The sequence below is a fragment of the Ruditapes philippinarum genome, unplaced genomic scaffold (genome assembly GCF_026571515.1).
Source record: "Ruditapes philippinarum isolate M1 unplaced genomic scaffold, ASM2657151v2 ctg6328_1_1_1_1, whole genome shotgun sequence".
Taxonomy (NCBI): Eukaryota; Metazoa; Mollusca; class Bivalvia; order Venerida; family Veneridae; genus Ruditapes; species Ruditapes philippinarum.
Window position 1 is genome coordinate 16078 of NW_026854758.1, and position 20892 is coordinate 36969.

Below are 20892 nucleotides of genomic sequence, written 5' to 3' on the forward strand. Positions count from 1 at the left end.
CTCTCCCCCCCCCCCCAATGAACATAAAAGAACCGAAAGTGTGTGTTATAATGCAACAAAATCACAGTTTGACGTTCTATATTTAGACATGTAACGTATTCATTATACACGTGACGTAACCATTAAAAATGTGACGCGCTAAAAATAAGTACGGAAACTAATCAGGTGCAATATAGGTTAATATCAGGTACGGCAGCACTTATTTGTTGATGTCGTGTTAGAATCGAAATAATAAATCCAAAACAGTTATTTTATCGCTTGATAACATCACTGTTTATTGTTCGGATGCGCATCGTTATATCACTCGGGCTACGCCCTGTGATATAATTCCTCTCATCCGAACTCCAAACAGTGATGTTATTGAGTGATAAAATCACTGTTTTGGATATATCATTTCTTAAGTAGCAGGTGTACACAAACGTCTGTGTTTTGACGGGGTAGAAAGTGAAGAAAACAAATTGGACATAAATGAAAACAAACTCGGAACTAATATGACAATAAATTTGTTTTAATTGTAATATCTTAGTAATAGTTTGCTATAGATAAAGATAAGAATATTGGTTAACCTTAAAAAGTTAGTATTTACAATACTAAATTGCCTAATCATGTGGCAAAGAAATTATTTGTAATTTGATGTTAAAAGCTAATACATTATCAATGTAAAAGTTTTTTCAGAACATGAAAAACAGTATCCTTGCATTCTTTGAATTTTATCTTCCTAGTCCGATGAAATAAATAGCCGGATCGGCGTGTATAGCGTTCGTAACTCTCCGATTCCATGACTTTGGTGAGCGGAATTTGCTAAACATATTTGCAGCCCACCACCTTTTAGATTTTTGTCCCTTATTGATAACATTTTGTTCAATATGCTCCAAATTATTCTTATCTTGTTTTTCAAAATCTATATCTAAATCTGGAGATGCGAAAGAAATGTCAAAAGGAGATTTTGTTGCCATATTTTTATGAGGCACTTCATTGGACAATTCTTCTGTGTTTGATGCCACGTTGTCGACCGAATTATCAAAATTTAGGTTGTTGTTATCAAAGTCATCTTCATCACTATTCAGTGTTTGATCAAGAGTTGCCTCTAACTTCTGTTTGCCGGACTGCAAAGGATACAGATTTTCCGAGAAAAATTCTGGTGCTCTCTTTATTTGAAGGTTTCTTAGCTGTTGTATCTTCTTGAACAAGAAATCTGGTTGTCTTGCTAATATATACTGCTGATTGCTCGAAATTCCTTTTCCAAAATCGTTACCTTCAGTCAACATTTTCTGTATTTTATAAATCATATTTGAGTCATCTATTTCGTCATTTGTCTGTTTAGTGTCATCTAAGAATAGTTCAGTTGACCTTTTACCAATTCCTCTGTGAAAAAATCGGAATCTATCGATTTTTCTTTTCGCAAGTTGAGGTCGATTATACTGTGAAATATCTGGCGACATTAATTGGTCCACTTCATATGGATCTCTATAAAAACTGTTATACACTGCCTGCCAGTTTGTGTCTGTAAAATAAAAACAAATCTTAACTCTAAATATATATGCAGCATTATTCCTTAATTTATTCCGACTTAATGGCAATTAGAATTGTTTAAAGGGAATATATGATAAGATCCATATGATCGTTCCTTTTTTAGATATAAATATATACATTTTGTCTTTATTCGTCTATTTTATATACATACATATAATTCAGTGGTTCGTTAAAGCTACGTTTTGCTTTGCTTCGTTTAAGTGTTTTAATGAATATTTAATGTCATTATTTTATTCTTTGTAAATATTGTATACTGACCCATCAGTATATTTTATATTAACGACGGACATATGCTTTTGTTGAATCGAATAAATGAAAAGTGACGTTATAATGTCTATTTTGCTCATATTGTGTCAAAAGTAGAAAAGGTGTTGGAAATTTGATATTTTAACAAAGAATTAAGTTGAGCACATTTTGCAATGCATTGATTAAAATCATTTTCTTTCCCTTGTAAACTTTCTGACTAGACTTTCTGTCGTCAGTCAGACTTGCGTTGCTATAAAACACTTCAAAAACAAAACATCGATTCCTTATTAAGCACCCATTCGTTATCGTGTCCCATTCAAATCAATGGATTGATAAAGATGAATTAATTCATCCGGATAGTTGAATAGTTTCTTTATAGTTTAATCGAGCGGGTATTTATCATTTTTCTTGATGATTTTATTATGGGGGAAATTTGTCTTGATACAAAAATACTTCAGTCAATGAAATTCCTTAATTAGCCTAACCATCCTCTTTTAGCAAGTAAAAAGCTATAAAACAAATAGTTATCTAGACATATTTGATAGTGTCATTGTTTTTAATGGTTCACATGAATTGATTGCAGGATACATGCTCAACATTTAAGATACAATATTCTAGTAGGGAGCGTGTCATAATGACACTACTTCACGGGTTATTGATTGTACATTTCGAAATCGAATAGAAGAAAGAGAGGATTTGAAAAGTAGCCTATAGCCATTGACCTATATTTATGTCTAATTCCATATTTTGTCTAGTGATTCCATTATCGTAAATGTTTTTGGTTTTTGTTTGTTTTTTGTTCTTGTTGTTTGTTTTTTATCATGGACACTGTGAAGCCATAATATGATTCTTGTATTACAAGAACATAAAACTCGGGAAAATACGATCGTATATTTAGATTTTAAGAAAAGTGAAAGAATTCGAGACAAAAATAATAGTTTACATGCTATGTGCTATTAATGACTGACTTTGACGTATTTTTCATCATATTTCTATTGCGTGACTAAAGCAATAATGGCTATTTTTGTATATTTTGAAATATTTTTGGTAATTTACATGGACTGTAAATGCCATTTGCAGCGTGTAAAAAATTATTTTTCACATAACAGTATTTTACTTTTAAATATATTTTCAAGTACGTTTTCAAAATTAGTATTTATCTGGAGTCATACCGCTTTCAGAAAATAAGCACGTAAATTAGTAAATTAGTCGTTGATTTATTGCTCATTCACAGACGAAATGTTATTATCAGTTCATTAGTATTAAGATTATTTCCATTTATCATCATAATGAAAGAGAATAACAAATTGTGAATATTAGTTATTAAAGTATATCAATGGAAGAATGTGATATCAACGTATACTTTTAAAATAATCCTACAGATCCTAATTGCGCGTGATATTCGGAACAAAGCCACATTGAAAAATTCTCAGAGGAGGAATAGAGATAAGCTAGAAAAAAAAAGTGGATTCAAATTACAATTATTAATGATAACATCGGTATGAAAAGACATGAGCTTTTGCTGACCTTTGAAATTTAATGGACAAAGAACAAAGAACCAATCAAAAACTGGAGACGGAAAAAATATTTATCTAGGTATAGAGGGTTTAATGTAAAATGTAAAAAGCTAGATCGCTGCTGTTCTGTAGTTTATAAAATATTTGTTAATATATTTAAAAGAAAAACATCGAAAGAAAACCCCAGCAAAAAATATCAAATTAACCAGTATTAAAGAAAAGCCCGTGTTTGAGTGAATTGTGCATACACGATATTATTGCTTAAGGCTTGTAACCCATCTTTGAGTAGAAGAAAAATATTTTGGTCTGAACCATTTTATTCTGGTAAAGTACAGGAATCATGTGCGTTAAATGAAAGATATATTCTATTTTATAACTCTTTCGAGAATATATCATTACGTTATGGAAAAACACAGTTTTGCAGGCTTTTCGTTGTTTTTCTTTTTTCAGTCATTAGCTAAAGCTTTGTACACTTTATACTGATAGAAGAAATAAAAAAATCATATTTTAAGTGAATTTTCGTATTTGTCTTCGACCAAATTATTTAATTATGTATTTTAACTAACATTTGACGACATCCTGTTTGTTAGTAAAAAGTAAAGACATAATTTGTTCAAAAGTCAAAAATATTATAAGAAATGAAAATTTATACGTTTTCCTGTTACATGTCGGTTTTATTCTTTTTATTAAGGTATGTGAGTTGAAAATAAAACCAAAGACAAGTTAAATAACACTATAAAGCTAGAGCAATATTTTACCGCATGGCTTGTAACCTTAGGCTTCATTATGTGACAAAAATTAATCTTACCTGATTTTTGAGCGTTTACACTCCACGTTTGTTTGTAAATGACTAAAACACATAGAACTTTTACGATTGTCATGGCAACTATTTGAAATGTGTTCATCACTATCTGTAACCTGAAATGTAATAAGTTAAATTTTACTTACTGTTTATGGGTTAGAAACTAATTTTATTTAATAGCTTTGTATAAAATTGTTCTCGAACAAGAAATATTGAAGTAATGCCGACGACAATTTAACGCGTTTATGACGTTGTACTTATTACTAAATTGTCTCTGCTCTTAGTACAATCACAATTTGTTTTGTTTGATAATAAAACAATATGCGCATTTGTTATAAAAAGAAATACAAATCTAGTAATTTTAAAAATAGAAATGTCAAGAAAAGCACGCTATCAAAATAAAGAGATTATCAGCTTCACGTAAAAGAAACATAAAGAACGCCCAACAAGGAAAATTGACATTGTCGTTGTGTCCGTTCTTTTGACAGTTGACACACATGTTTATTATAGTATTGTGATTTGTGATGCGTAAAGTAAGTCCTATATACGTGATTTGGACAGATTACAGATAAAGGGCAAATAGAAAGATCGTCGAATTCTATTTTCCATGCTATTGTCCAATCTATTATATATCAAGAAAATGAGGATGAAAACAAACACATAATAGACAATCTTTGGCAACAAAAACAAATTTAAGATAAGAAAACGATATTAACTTACTTATTTATGAGGGTTTATAGAAAATCAAATCTAAACAATTGAATTAAAATATTGAAAAAAATCAGTTTTTTTTTTGTATATCAAACTTTGAAAATTTGAAAATTTAATTTGAACATTAAAATCACAACATTTAATTTTAAATGCTAACCCTGAACTAAAAATTGATATATACGCCAAAAAACTTGTCAATTAACTATTAACACAATTATATAAAAGTTAGCAATTTAATTTGATATTCATATTTTAAGCAATCAGTTGTGTAGATTTTCTTTATTCTTTTTTGTTAGGAGAAAACATGTTTCGTTCTAATCTTTTAAAATCAAGATTACGGATACACATCTAAATAAATGGGAAAAAATTTACAAGTATGTTTACACATTATTTTTTAAAAGCTTTGAAATGCATACGATTGTTCACAGTTAATGAACTTACAGTCCAAAATTAATATTATACGGGAAGTGTAATCAATTAACTAACAAAACCCAAACAATGTTATTTAAGAAATAATATATCCCAAACTGTGATTTTATTGCTCAATAACATCACTGTTTGGAGTTCGGATGCGGGGAATTATATCACGAGGGCGTAGCCCGAGTGATATAATGATGCGCATCCGAACGACAAACAGTGATGTTATCAAGCAATAAAATCACCGATTTGGATATATTATTTCGATTCTAACACGACATTAAGAAATAAATGCTGCCGTACATGATAATTAGCTAAATTGCGCCGGATTTGTTTCCGTACTTATTGTCATCGCGTCACATTTTTAGTGATTACGTCACGTGTATAATGATTACGTCACATGTCTAAATATAGAACGTCAAACAGTGATTTTATAGCATAATAACACACACTTTCGGTTCTTCTATGTTCAATAGGGAAAAATGCGGGTCGTGTTAGAATATGTTTTAATATAGTTGATCTTTTTAAAAAATTAAACTAATCAACACATGCAATCCATTGCAGTTTATAAACAAAACTAAAAATATCAAATTTATTTTTAAATTAAAGTTTAATTGTTTAGAATGAATACGGAAATAAAGCTGTTTGTTCGTAATTTCAAACTAACAACATTTATAACTTTTCTACGATTTCTGTTGTAATATAGATAAATTATATTTATTATATCTAGACTGTCTATTTTTACCATTAAGTGTAATTAATACTGGTATTTTCTTCTGGTATTTATCTATCTTATAACGAAATGGTTATTCAGAAACACTGTTAAATTACTAGTTCATAATTCTAAAATATATACATATATTTATAAAGTTTTCTAAAGGAATTTTGGATTGAGAAATATTTTCAAATAAAAATAATAAAAAAGAAAAATCCAATAAATTAAAATGAATTTTTTTTTTTTATTTTTTGAAAATAAAATATTCAAAGGTATCAACAAAAAGGAACAATAACAAACAACCTTAACAAAAAAATGATAATAGAGACCACTGTTATAAAAGTCTATTACAAGTTGATATAAAATATAAAATACTTTGTAATTTTTATATTACAATATCATTTCAAAAGTTCTAAACATAAATATATTTATTATATCCAAATATAACTAGAATATCTCAAGAAACATATATATATTTTTTCTCTTACCTTTTTTTGTGTCCAAGTCCAGCACCTACTTTAACTGTTTTAATTTTTCTCTGTTTAGGTCTTACTTTTATAAGCCGCTGGAGTAGAATTCTTTGATTTCATTAACAGTGAAAAAAACGTAATAATATATGTATTTATATAGTTTCACAGTTCGTCACATGTAATATGAACCTTGAAAGAAATTGTCTTTACTAGTATGAAATAGTAACATCGATGTGTGAAGCTGCCGTTTGTTTTATTAACACAACTATAATTTGGTATCGGATATTGGTACGTAGCTGTATTAATGAAAAGAAGTGGGAGCGTTATCCGAACATATCAATGAGAATACTATCTATACTGGTCTAAAATTTCACAAACAAATACCGTCAAAACGAAATTGTTTAGAGCGTCATCATCACGTCAAATACTATTAAAATGGACAACGGAGGCCGATCGGATGGGTAAACTTAAGCATTAGAAGTTTAGAAAATATCGTTAATAGAAATGTAAATATATATCCAAAATCAAGGTTGGAATTGTTTAATATTTCAAAGTAAGCTTTTTTTGATCTCTATATTTGCACCAATAATTTACCAAGACATTTAAAAATATATACTGTGTATCTTAGGTTAACAGTCAATGATTATTCAGGAATATAACCAATGCAAACTGCAAGATATGTTATATACACTGCGAAATGGATAAGAATAACATATCAAATCTGATAAAAGTCTTATCAAAGCTAATATTAAATTACCAAATGAAAAGATGGCATTTATTCACAGAGAGACAATATATGGCTTAATATACGAAGACAATAAATAAAGTTCAACTGTTATTAAAGTTTAATAAAAATATTATATAAAAGGGACTTCACTGAGGTTTTTTGAAATGACGGGACTGGAAAAATTAATGTTCCATTTGATGTAGGTCCAGACGAACGCTTGTCACTTATATAAAAATTAATCATATTAAAAATAACACAAAAGTACGATTTTAACTTCATTTCTGAATATATTTCCTAATTATCGTTTGCATATCTTTTGGTGTTAAGTGCACAAGCTGGTCTATGTAAGAAATTCATTTTTCCATTATCGGCTCGTGTTGGTTGTTTCCTGATTACAGCTCCATGTAATCATGTCACAACTGCATCTAAAAACACATTGAATTGTGATTTCATGTCATACAATATGGAATGTCTTTTATGTTCATTAACTGAGAATTTATACGGGGGTAAGCGTAACACTAAGAATATACTGGTTACTTAAAGAACAACTCCTCATTCTTGTTTATATGATTATAATTGCAATTCTGTTGAATTAGATTCTTCTTTGATTCTTATTTAGTATGTTACGGCTGCAATAAAATAATGACTTCCTTATGTTTCCAATCAGTCCAATAATTGATTGATATATTTTGTTATTTGCCATGCTTCTTAAGACTAACTAATTTTTACAAATGAGGGAGTTTTTGTGCAGACACAACATAGGGAGTTACCTAGAATTGGAGTTATTTACAGTGGGGGTTAGTTATTGCAAGAATTTGTGACATCAGTTTATATAAGAACTTGCTTCCCGTAGAAATTATGACATATATAATGCATTGTATGTTATTAAAGTGACGTATAAGACACTAATAATGACAAACTAAATACTTAAGTGTATGCAGCACTCCCTGACTATCTGGTTATCTTATTGTCTAGTAATAATATTATCTAATATCATTTAATTCAATCCTCTAATCTAATTGTCTTATAATGATATCATGTAATAATTGCGAATAATTGCAAATATTCACACGACCAAACTTACTTATTTAATCCATTTTAACATAAAAAACTATTTGGAGGACTAGGGTTGTTAGCAAGTTTTATCATATGTAATATAATTGGTTATGAAATGTATGACTGGTTTTCTGCTTACTCATGAAATACGTTCTAATTGAATAGTATATTAAATACTTCTGTTAACAGTGATACAAATAATGTTTCAAATTGGAATAAAGGTTAGTAAAATATACATAGCATATATCCTATCATGATTTTTATATATCTAGACGATGGTATTTAAAATTTGTTAAAACAGAACTTTGTACAAACGTAATGTAACGTAAATATTTTTTTTCCACTTTTTTGCGTTTTCACACAATTTAATGTGTAGATGTGTATATTTCACTGTCTAATTAAATTACATACAACATTAGTCTATATTCTTTATAAAAGTACACTTATTTTATTTTTAATCAATATCTTAATAAGATAAAAAAGGCATATTTTATTAAAAGCTCTTATATGAAAAATGTCACAATAAATTGAACTACATTGAGTATAGAGTAATATCAGACCATGGGAGTTAATAGACGATGGCGTGATAAAATGAAATGAAATTAAAAATATTCATATAAAAACGTTCATAAGATGTGGAATTTTAAGTGTACGCTAACCATTAATGGTGATCTATAAAAGAGACAACCAACGCTTTTTTGTTATATCAGCAAAAATTCTATGGTTGATTATTTTTCGTCTAAAGGTAAAAATTATGTTCAGAAAGAATAAAGAATTATACTTAAAGGAAAACTGTCATGTCCGGTTCTACAGGGCATACATTACTTTTGATACTCTTATGAAAACGAGTCCGATTCCGTACATTATTATTTTTGTTTCCTAGAAACAAAACATATATTTTGTTAAGTAACATACACGACGTTTTATTGCTAAAGCAATTTATATGTGATTGCTCGAGTTTCGAGGTTACATTTCTGTACAAACATGTTTATAATTTAATCTATAAATATCTTTGTAATGCGTTTCTCTGATTGGCTAAGAAGTATCGTTTTGTAAAAATGACAGGTCAATATCAGAGTATACTCACTGTTTTTTCTTATTAAAATAGATTTTCAGGAAAGGCCAGAAAAAGATGCGTGTTATGACGTGACGTCACGCCAAGGAAGTTGTTATTTTTCTGAGAAAATGTTGGGCAACTCACGAATAAAAATTAAATTAGTCTCTTTAAGTTACCGTCTTTTTATTTTAAGAATTTAGAAACATCAGCAGATGTATTCATACGGCCGTCAAAGTAATACTAACGTGACATTCCATGTACTGGTACTTTGTTACCCTTAAATACAATACCAGGTCACATATACACGTACATTCACGAGTCACCATTGAAGATAGTTTAGTTCACAAATTTTTCGGAATTTTCGCTTTAGCGCTTTATTAAAAAAACGCAGGCAGTGTAAAGAAAATTTACCAATGAACTTTGATAAGAGACTATTGAACAACTTCCAGTGCCAATGTTTCACCCCCACCTACCTTCTTGTTGAAGTGTCATAGTAATTAGTTGTAACTGTACAAATATCGGAACACAATAGCTAGATCAAAATGTGATATAAAAGAGGATCGACGGTGTATAATTGACAAAGGAAACGACTCAAATTAGATTTAATTATGTACATCACAGTTCACATTGTTGTCATACATTAAACACCATTCCTAATTTAATATCATGTTCTGTAAGGTTAACGCTCACATAGCGTTTGTGAAGTGATACTTTTTACAAATATTAAGACAAACATGTCACGATTTGAAATGGCAAACAAAAATGACAATTGTTAGATCAGCTAACGTTTGATTTGTGATAGTAACCAGATCACAATATAGTTTACATTCATAATTCTGTTTATTAACAACATGTATATATATATATTATGAATAGAAGGTTTTTGAAAATGTTTACATCTACAAAATAACTTTCAAAAACACTGGATCCCAAGAAAGATATATGAACGTAGACAGAATAACAAAAAGTTTAAAGAAAATAAACGTTCATACAGTGCTAAAGTATAAATACACAAGTACTTTCGGCGTATTATGCCTTCACCAGGGATGTATTACATGTATAATATGCACACAATAGACCACAAAGTCTCTTTACGTGTGTACTGTATAGTATCAAAAATGCATAGATCCCTAACCTGTCTAATTCTCATTATCAGATTAGTGGACACAATGAGAAGTTCACGACAACATGTTTGTTATCAAAAGAGCACATGTCAATGTTTATGGTTAAATCTTTAAAACTTCGTACCTCAAGGTGAAAATGTTCAGCGACTGGGGACCAGTTAAATTCGCGTGTTTTCCAGTCAGAGCGATGTACGTTTATTCGTTTACTTAATGGAAGTTTAGTTTTGCCGACCTTGCTTGTTGTACATTTTGCAAGAGATTAGATAAATACCATTTGCTGTTTTCAATTCATAGTATCTTTGAGAGATGTTTTGGCCCCTATTTTGAGAAGAATGTATTTGTAAGTTGCATGGCAGCACAGGTTTGGCATCTTGGTGTGCCACATGGTCCAGACTGACATTCTTTGTCATTGTTGATCTCAGTTGAGTTCGAACAAGTATGACTCGGAGGCTTTTAGGTCTCCTATATGCAATGATTGGTTTGGTGGGGAACATCTTGTTCAGTTTCTGCGGAGACCAGTGTTTATCAATGATGGCTCTAGTGTTTGGTTAGTCCGGGTGGTATGTGAGCACAATAATATTTTTATTTTGTGTTTGTTTGTTGTTTGTTTGTTTGTTTGTTTGTTTCATTTTACGCCTTTTCCCAACAGTATTTCAGTCATATAGGCGGGTAGTTTCCTAACTATCGTTCCTGGAGAGTTACATTGATAGAGTGGTGTTTGTACTCTAGTAGTTCCTTCCTGTGTTTGCAGTCTGCTTTAGAGATTGCGTTAGCGATGTCTTTTTCTTTATATTCTCGCTTCCAAAGGTGTTCCGAGTCCTTTTGCTCTGATATTGAATGTGTTGGGATCTGAAAACATTCGTTTAATTCTCAAAGCTAAACTATATGGTATGTTCTTGCAACAATGTGAGGGTGGCAGCTACTTGAAGAAGGTATTGATGTTTATCAGTGGATTTAGAATACAAATCGGTATTTATGTGATTGTCTTTAATATCAGACACTGTGTCAAATAAAAACATGTTGTTCGTTAGCTACCTCAGTGGTGAACTTTATAGATTTGGGAACAGCATTGGCGCCGTGAGGAAATCTTATAAAGCCTCATCTCCGTAACAAACAAGTCACGTGAGATATACTGTATTCGCCGACTTAAAACGCTTGAGCCATCGGAGACTTACTTTAAAGTTGCATTCTGCTCATCCAAGGGTATATAGTTAGTGGAAAGGTGAAAATCAAAATAAGTTTACATTTTGCCATTATTCCTTTCTACTCTATAACTTACTAAAAACTAAACATTAAATTACTCATGTGGCCCTAGGAAATTTCAGTTAATATTCATACGAATGTACCAGTAAGGTTCAATTTTCACAACGATTGGTGCAGTCTTTTATATTTTAGGAAAACTTATATTTTATCCATAAAATTTCCTAATATCAGCTTTTGGGCAACCATTATAACAGCCAATCTTTTGAAATATATAGTCTATTCAGTTTAAATTGTCAATGAAAGAATGAGCATTATGTCATTTTAACATAAATCCTCACCAGTATCTGACAAATTGCTTTAAACCTTCATTAAATAATCAGGCGGTGCCGGGGAGGGCACTCTTTGTCTGTGGCTGGGAGCTTTTCATCTATTCTCATTTGTATTTAATTTCTAGTTTATTCAACATCCTTCTTGATAAAAATTTGAATTTCTGACATTATACTTTCGGTAAATATACACAAAACGCCTTCGTACATTTAGTTTTAATTTTTTTAAGGATCAAAATTCCTCAAAATTCGATATTATATCTACGTTACACCACACTGTTGCCACGGGCCAAAATTCAAGGTTACCGAGGCCAAGGTGAAGGCCAGTCTGAAAGGTCTAAAGCCGGATAGAAAATATAAACTGTTTTTTAAGATGTCCCCAGTCATGAGACCGAGTCTTGACAGCATAGCCTAGTTCCTTGAATGTAAAATTTTTTACATGACAAAATATCCAGATTGAATGAAAAATGTCCAATATATGCACCAGCAAATTTGTCTCGCGCCAAATTAAAGCCCCTGTAGCCAAGGTCAAAGTCAAAGGCAGAGTAATATATGAATATGTGAGTACGGAAAACTCGGTAGATTATTTTTAAGTGTTTACAACCATGAGACTAATTATTGCCTTCATAACTTTGGTCAATGTATGCAAGGTCAGTGTCACCAGTGACGATGAAATGTCCATATTTTGTTCTGGGCTTATCTTCTACATAAATGGATGGATTTTAGTATAGCATGATACAAATGTTGTCCACAATGAGAGGTAGTGTCAACACATTGAAAATATGTTTATTGCTCATTTAGTTATTTGTAAGATAAAGATCACCCTTATGAGACTAAGTATATGTGAATGACGAATTGGCACTCTTGTTGATAATTTACATGCATGTTATTATAAGACTTAGATGTATTCTAACATATTACCTGTAAACTTTAACTTTTGTCGGGAACAACCTTAACTGCACAGGTAATAGTAAAAAAAACTTTACATTGTGCCATGATTGTCTTTAATTAATACAATGTATGTATTTTTTTCCATGCAAAAATAATAAACTATTAACGTGACCGATGGAAATTTTAATAACAGTTACTATCGTTCGGAATTTATCGGTAGCGTTCAATTTTAAAAACGAGTAAATCGGTCTTTTTATAATTAAGGTGGCTTTTAGTATTATGTAGATGTATATCCTGTATGTTGTGATCAAAGTGGTTAACCGCACTAAGTGAATTATAGATATGTACATAATTATGCAAATGAAACAATTTTCAAACATTGAGGAATATGTGAAATATGAACTGCAAATATTTGTGCATATTATATGCTTTCATTTCTTATTGTAAAATTTGACTTAATCTTTATAGAATAAGAGTTCTAATAACCTCCCTTTATTTACATGGTATGTGAATTTCGGTTCTATCTTTATAAATAATGCTTTTTGGAACCTACAATATTGATAAATCTTAATTTGAGCATCATATTTATGATTTAAAACCATAACAAATTGTGTTGCATGATCTTTAACATATTTCATGAACAATTATTGGCCAATGACCATTATAAAAGCCAATCTTTGGAAATATACATTTGACAGTATGAAATGAACTTAATGTCACTTTAAGAAGAATAGATATGATATTATATTGTATATAAAATATTTCCGCACGTATGTTTTACATTTTGAGCATTTTTCTTTTCCATGAATATCATAAAGATGAAGATGTTTTAAACAAACTGCGACTAGATGTTTCTACGATTATTTTTAGACGAAATATAGAAATATAATACTTATATAATTATATAACTCATTTTAACTATAACAGCAGAACTAATCTGAACTAAAAGTATTCAAAATAACTTTCATTTTTGTACCATTTAAATGTTACTCAAATCATGTATCAGCAGTCAGAGTATTCTTTTGTATCAATAAACTATCTATAAAACTACAGTTCAGTCAAATTAGAAAATTCACAAATTGCATAATTTATACTTGATCTCTTCTGTATTCCAAAACAATGCGTTTATGTGAGAATTAACAAAACGACGGTACTAATATTTCGTACCGCTTTAGTTTGATGCAAACAGTGAAAAAGACGTTAGAATAATGAAAAATATGTAATATTTATACTCTAAATGGTAAACACATTTAATATACGTACAAATATGAAAAGCGAAAATGTGTATGATAATTACGTTAAACATATGTGTATATCATTGATAAAATAACGCATTTCTTGTAGTTCTGCTAATGTAAAATATTAAATATCCCAGTATCTGTTTTGATTGATTGATGATTTTACTGCAGTTCATATTAAAATATTAGCGAACACATTACTTGTTTTAAGGTTGTTTAAAAAAACCAATCGAATTTTGTTTTGTCCTTGAAATAATTTAACACGAAACTAGTGTTTTAATATTACAGGGGCATTCACTGTTTCAATAAAAAGCAAATCCTGAACAAGTAACTAATGCTGTTACATTGCCATTATTAAAGAATAAAGGGATAGGCATAGGCTATGTAAGAGACAATACATTTCAATAGATAGCATATCCCTCGCTACAAAAGAGGTCAGAATGCTAAGTTGTTTTTACTTTTTTATTTTATTTTCTCCACAGTAACTCAGTATATCGCTCCTAATAGTAATAAAGTAATGTTTTTACGCTCCAAATGCCATTAAACGAGATATTTAAAATACTACTAACGCGTTATGGGCACTTGTTTTTCTTGAATATTTACCAAGCTGTGAAGTAGGTCAAACTTCGGTAAATATGGTGTTTGTGAAAAAAGAAAATCGATAAAGCAAGTATATTCGAAACTCAAAATCAAATATTACACTAACAGGTAATAACATTTTAACGCGTTTGCTGGATTGTTAGACATTAGCAGAAAAAATGCATATGATTAATATCAATTATGCATGATCTAGGAATATTATAACAGAAATATTTTGTGGTTATTTTCCCTTGCAGTTAAATGTTCTTGCCTAAACAAATGGCAAATTAATCAAATAGAAGGTAAGCAAGGCGCCATTTTTTTTGTTTTTACACCTTCTAATACCTCAATATTTAGTATTCATCATTAAAGATATAATTATGCTTTGAGATTAATATGACTGACACAAAAAAGTCATCTTGTTACATAGAGATGATCGGGCTGGCATCCCCATCATAAAATATTACATTGTTCTTTTTTATGTTAGTTTTATAAATAATTTATATATTTACAAACATTTTTTATTCAATCACATGACGTCCCACAAAATATTAGGATTTCCTTGCAAATTTTTGTCTAACACTTGTGTAAATTACTAAAATCTTATCATGTAGCTAAAGTTCATTTGAGTCATAGTGCAACATTTCAAGACGGGTTTTCTCCTTATACGTCAAATTATGCCAATTTTCTGTCAAGAAATTAGTCCATTTTAAAGCATTTTAGTCTTTTTTTTCTTATATTGACAAATAGGAATAAAAATGATTAAAGGAATTGCATGAATGTTTGTATTTTAAGCAAGATTTTAAGAAAAACATACATCAATTTGAAAAGTAAAATTAAGATTTTATTAGATCTGCCCCTTTAATACCTTAAAATACCTAAATAAATCGAATTCCGAAATGGCTTTTTGTGTTTATTTGTTGTGTAAACAAGAACATACAAATGCAATTATATGCAATTATTCATGATAATAAACTATGCTCAGTTGTTATTTCAAAATGATAAAATTCAACAAGTCCTTAATTGAAATGACAAGATATATTGATCAAAATTATCAAAAGTGCTCGTTTGAGTTATTTTTGAATATGCGGAGGAAATAAATGCTATCAAACCTGCATACCTAGATTTCACAACAGCTAGTCAGATGTAAAGATCTGCCTAAAGATCTGCCTGAAGCTAGATTAACAATAACACACATATTAACGTCGGTTACGAGTAGCCGTCTTCAGCATCTCTCTGCCGAATTTAAGCAGTTTATAATGAAGTGGACATTCTGCTTTGATATCCATGTCATTTCTTCTAAATTGCTTATTTCAAACTTTGGCGCAGCTTTAATCATTTTATTTACTTTTCTCTTCTTTTTTGTTGTGGGGGAGGGGTGAGTGTGGTGTTTCGAAGTTTCGAATCAGTACACGAGGCAAAAGCTATTATATTTATTAAATATTGTTAAATCATGTCTTCAAAAATGGATAGAATATAAATAAATACTATAACAATGAGCACGCGAGACTAACGCTATATTACAGTCATGAAATGTGTAAAGGTAATGCTTGCGGAAAATAAAAGAATATACAATTAAACTGTTTCATCAAAATTACAGATATTTTTCTTCTAGACAATAAAATTTTTGATCATTAATTCAAATTGTGCAGGACATATTGCTTGGTAGTGGGGAATAATGTATCATTTAATGTAGACGGTTCCTAACGTTAATTATAATATCCAGGCAATCAATTATCATTGACTGCATAACCCCATCCTCCCATCAACAAATTAGGTAGAAGATGAATGACAGTTGACTTGAAATAAGAGGGAAAATAAGAATCACAATAATCACAAGCATCACAAGAATCGTCCTTATATTAAGCGATAAACTTGCCACAGTGGGTAAAATAGTTTTTGTTGTTTTTTTTTTTATAAAAAAAACAACTAATTTAATCAAACGCCTAAGTGTGCTATTCAAAGTATATTGTTTGCAGTCCTATTTTCGATTTTGATATAGATCAACTGTAAGAGTTTTTATAAATTGTTCATTAATATTATACGGGAAAATATGTAAAGGAATGAAAACAAATATAAGTACTAACTTGAATATAGATTTTTCATGCGGTTCTGAGTCCGATTTTAATAAGAACAGTTCATAAGCTCTTCAGTTCTATTCATTTGACATTATCATAAGATTATTCTATAAAAAAAAGTGAGAGCCCTATCAGACGATCTGAACATCTCTAAAACAAACATTTCAACACCAGATCAGTCATGTAAAAAACAAAATAACAACAACAAAAATCTACAAAAAAAAAAAAAAGAAAAAGAAAAAGAAACAACAACAAAAAGCAAGTTCCTTTTTAAGAATCTTGTTAATTTTGAATTGCTTACTTCAATAAGAGAAAATTTTACATTTATGCTTCCGTAATTTTAAGTAAAGCACTGCAATCACAGAAATAACTCTACCATCTCAGGCACAGTGCTATTTTTGTCTGTAGAGTATCTCTTTATATAAGTTTACAAAACAGAGCGACCATCTTAAGTGCAATTATAATTTTACAAACATCACTTTTATGTTTTAAAATAGCGAATTGCTTTTATAAATGAATCTATTTTTTACATATTTTGTAAAGTAATTAAAAAAATAACTGCCTTTTTAAAATTGTAGAATGCTGCAATAAGCATATTGCTCCTCAAGCCATTCACGTAAAGGTAATTATACTTTGCTAGAAATAAAGCGAACCATTATATCAGTTATCATAGAAACACAGCACATGTACCATCTTATTTTCCACAAAGCTTCTACAAATAACAGCTAAACTCTCGGGTGCAATCATCGTCGGATACCCACGATTGATAAACATGTCACATAACATGCAATCAACCGTGGGTAAAATGAATCGATTTGCGTCGATATACACCAACAGGTGCGTAAAATATCTACCAATGACATCGCGTTTAACAAATCTATATTCTTCAACAGCGGAGGTAAAAAACAATAAGAAACAAAATGGCAGCGCCCACGGTTAAAAACTGTACGTTGTACGTGTCTTGCTAAAATCAATGGCAAAAACTATCGCCAAATCAGTTCTTCTGCAAGCAGATATCAAGCAGAAAGAAAAACATCACGCTGTAAAAGTAAATTATCTATACTTTCTTGCTGGAAATCGTTTAATTTTTCGATGTTGAACTTTTCACGTCGTCTATGGTTGTCGCAATATTGTCTGTAATACCGAACGTCGTACAGAACGAGCGTTTTGATTGGTTTAAATCGCCTCATGAAATCGTGAGACAGCCAATGAAATAGCTGCCTTTGACACACCTCTAATCGACTGAATATCGGCAAAAAATCCCACGGCTGAAAAATATTAATGGTTCGGCCGTGGGTATCCGACGATGGGGTGCAATATGTGAACACGTTTTGACAACTTTCAGTATACTAGATGATATAATATAAAGCAATGAATTTTTATAATTGCTCTGTCTTATACATGCCTAACTTGAAAAAACATGGTCGACTTGTCCAGTAAAAATCAAAAATAAAAATTCTTTTTTAATTTTTAGCTCGACTATTCGAAGAATATGAGAGCTATTGTAGTCGCCCCGGCGTCGGCGTCAGCGTCCGCGTCGGCGTCTGCGTTGGTTAAAGTTTTTTGTAAAGTCAAATATCTCAATTATTACTTGAGATATTCAGTTGAAACTTACAATACTTATTTATAGTAACAAGGTACATCAGATTGACAAGTTGGATAACTCTGCCTACAATATTGACAGAATTATGCCCCTTTTTAACTTAGAAATTTTGGTTAAAGTTTTTTATAAAGTCAAATATCTCAATTATTGCTTGAGATATTCAATTGAAACTTACAATACTTATTTATAGTAACAAGATACATCAGATTGACAAGTTGGATAACTCTGCCTACAATATTGACAGAATTATGCCCTTTTTTAACTTAGAAATTTTGGTTAAAGTTTTTTGTAAAGTCAAATATCTCAATTATTGCTTGAGATATTCAATTGAAACTTACAATACGTATTTATAGTAACAAGGTTCATCAGATTGACAAGTTGGATAACTCTGCCTACAATGTTGAAAGAATAATGCCACAATGTATATCAGTTTGCAAAATTGCATATCTCTGCCTGCAATATTTGCAGAATTATTTGCCCCTTTGAAACTTAGAAATTTTGGTTAAAGGTTACAGGTCTTCAAAAATATTTACTTGAAACTTTACACAATCATGCACTTAGGGTCATAATTGGAGGGTCATAATTGTATGTCACTGACCAAGTTCCATAACTCTATCTTGCATTAAGGCTGATTCATATCCCCTTTTCTACTTAGTCTCTTGGTTAATGTTTACATGTTATACATATCTCAATAACTATTAAAGATATTTATTTAAAATTTCACATATGCATTTAGGGTCATAATTGTAGGTCACTGACAAAGATCCATTATTCTATCTTGCATTTAGGCTGATTTTTCTCCCCTTTTTTAACTTAGAAATTCATGGTAAAGTTTTGCTTGTAAGCAGTTATCTCAATAACTACTGAAGGGTTTGTGCCTTTTTTGGGACAAATTTATGCATTCATAATGATAAAGCAGTGATTTACTTGATAAAACATCTTAATAACAAGCCTTTGTACCTTTTCTGTCAAATTTATGTATTCATAGGTAATTAGTATTATTATACTCAATAAAACACCCTTGTGACATTACCTTCCAAATAGTCAAGCCAATACTGTATAATTAGACTCTCTCTAAGGCCTATTACATGAATTTATAAAAAAATAGCCCTTTTGTGAACTTAAAAAATTTAACATTATCAAGGCTCTTTTACTATCAAGCACTTAGAATAGTCGAGCGTGCTGTCCTACTGACAGCTCTTGTATTATTTATATTCGTATTTTATTTAAGGGAAAATATATTTGGAAACCTTTGCCGATTGGTCATCACAGGAATGTAACGGTCTAGAACCACGCTTCCTTGCAAAACATTTTAACATTTAAACAAAACGATGTAAAATGTTAACACCGTGCATGCCGTATATTTAAACAATACGTTTTATGTAACATATTAAAATGAATTTTATCTTTATTATCATATCTTTATTTTATTGAATTTGAATTTAAAAGAGCTTGTCTAGAAAAGTCTCTCCCTAGAAATATATTTTCAAATTTGAAAAATCCGATCATGTACGAGCGAACAATGTTTTAAAAATGGGAAAACATGTTTTGTGATAAAACGCTAGTTGATGAGTACTAAATATTACTCGGACTCCGCACCATAAAATATATAACGGATTTTTGCTACATGTATATCAAGACACACTTTTCCTATAAAATATTTACAAAAAAAGAACATGGAAATTGCACTTGGTGTCAAATCTATAGTAATAAAATTCCTAGTTCCCACACTGATCAGACAATTTGAGACAGCGATGGGCAGTTTTGTCTGGACATATTTAAAAAGCACTTAGATAGTTTTTTTACCGGTATGTTATATAGGAATAGAAAAAAAATACTTTCAAGTAAAAACTTGTCCTTCGTAGCATTTCAGTAGAACTACGAACGAAAGTTTATGTTTATAGAACGGACCTAGATTTGACCTTGACATTATTTTCTTTACATATCGTAAAAAATAAATACTGGTAGATAATTTTTCTACAAACTTGCCACATGGCAAAATATTACATATTTTGAAAAGGTATTCGATATTAAGATGATTATATAATTTGTTATAAGATGTCTGGGTCTTGATTTAAAGGGACTCCACTGAGGTTTTTTGATATGACGAGACTGGAAATATTTTTTTGAGATTATTACTCTATTTGATGTAGATCCATACTAATAACTCGTTCCGTGTTTCCAAAATAATAATTATAATAGTGAAAAATGACCCAAAATTGAAAAGCGTTTAAACGCTTTCAACTCGAATCGAACAGAGAATAGCACATACATACGATTTTCAATGTATTTCCTGTATGTTTCTTAGTTAAACTTTATTGATATTTCTGTTTTAATAGCTCGTGTTGATCTATGTGAAAAAATAAAATTGTATGTATTTAGGCTTATTAACCTCAGTGGAGTTCCTTTAAGATATTTTCTAAATTGTGTATTAACTAAAATGCAACCTAAACATAATCGTTTTCCCAATTGAATATACAAAATCAGTCGTCCATGTTATCGAAGTAACGGTGGGAGTCATGCTTAAAAGCATCGTGCTAAGATAAACATTAAGTTGGATAATTATAGGACAATAATAGATTGGTGCAAAATTGCTGTG

The 20892-nt window shown here is 30.2% G+C and overlaps 1 protein-coding gene across 1 annotated transcript; it reads right to left on the reverse strand.

The window, feature by feature from the left end:
• Window positions 1-487: 487 nt before the first annotated feature.
• On the reverse strand, window positions 488-6768 carry LOC132740942 (uncharacterized). The gene is made up of 3 exons (XM_060729004.1): window positions 6430-6768; window positions 4105-4214; window positions 488-1504 (listed from the first exon to the last, which is right to left on the reverse strand). The coding sequence occupies exons 2-3, from the start codon at window positions 4199-4201 to the stop codon at window positions 711-713; spliced, it is 891 nt and encodes a 296-aa protein (XP_060584987.1). The 5' UTR covers window positions 4202-4214; window positions 6430-6768; the 3' UTR covers window positions 488-710.
• Window positions 6769-20892: the final 14124 nt, after the last annotated feature.

What these genes read in the sequence shown, in the direction of transcription:
- LOC132740942 (XM_060729004.1), bottom strand. Translation starts at nt 4,201, where the DNA reads ATGAACACATTTCAAATAGTTGCCATGACAATCGTAAAAGTTCTATGT. An exon ending in TGTAAACGCTCAAAAATCAG is followed by an intron (nt 1,505 to 4,104) that starts GTAAGATTAATT and finishes TTTATTTTACAG; the next exon opens with ACACAAACTGGCAGGCAGTG.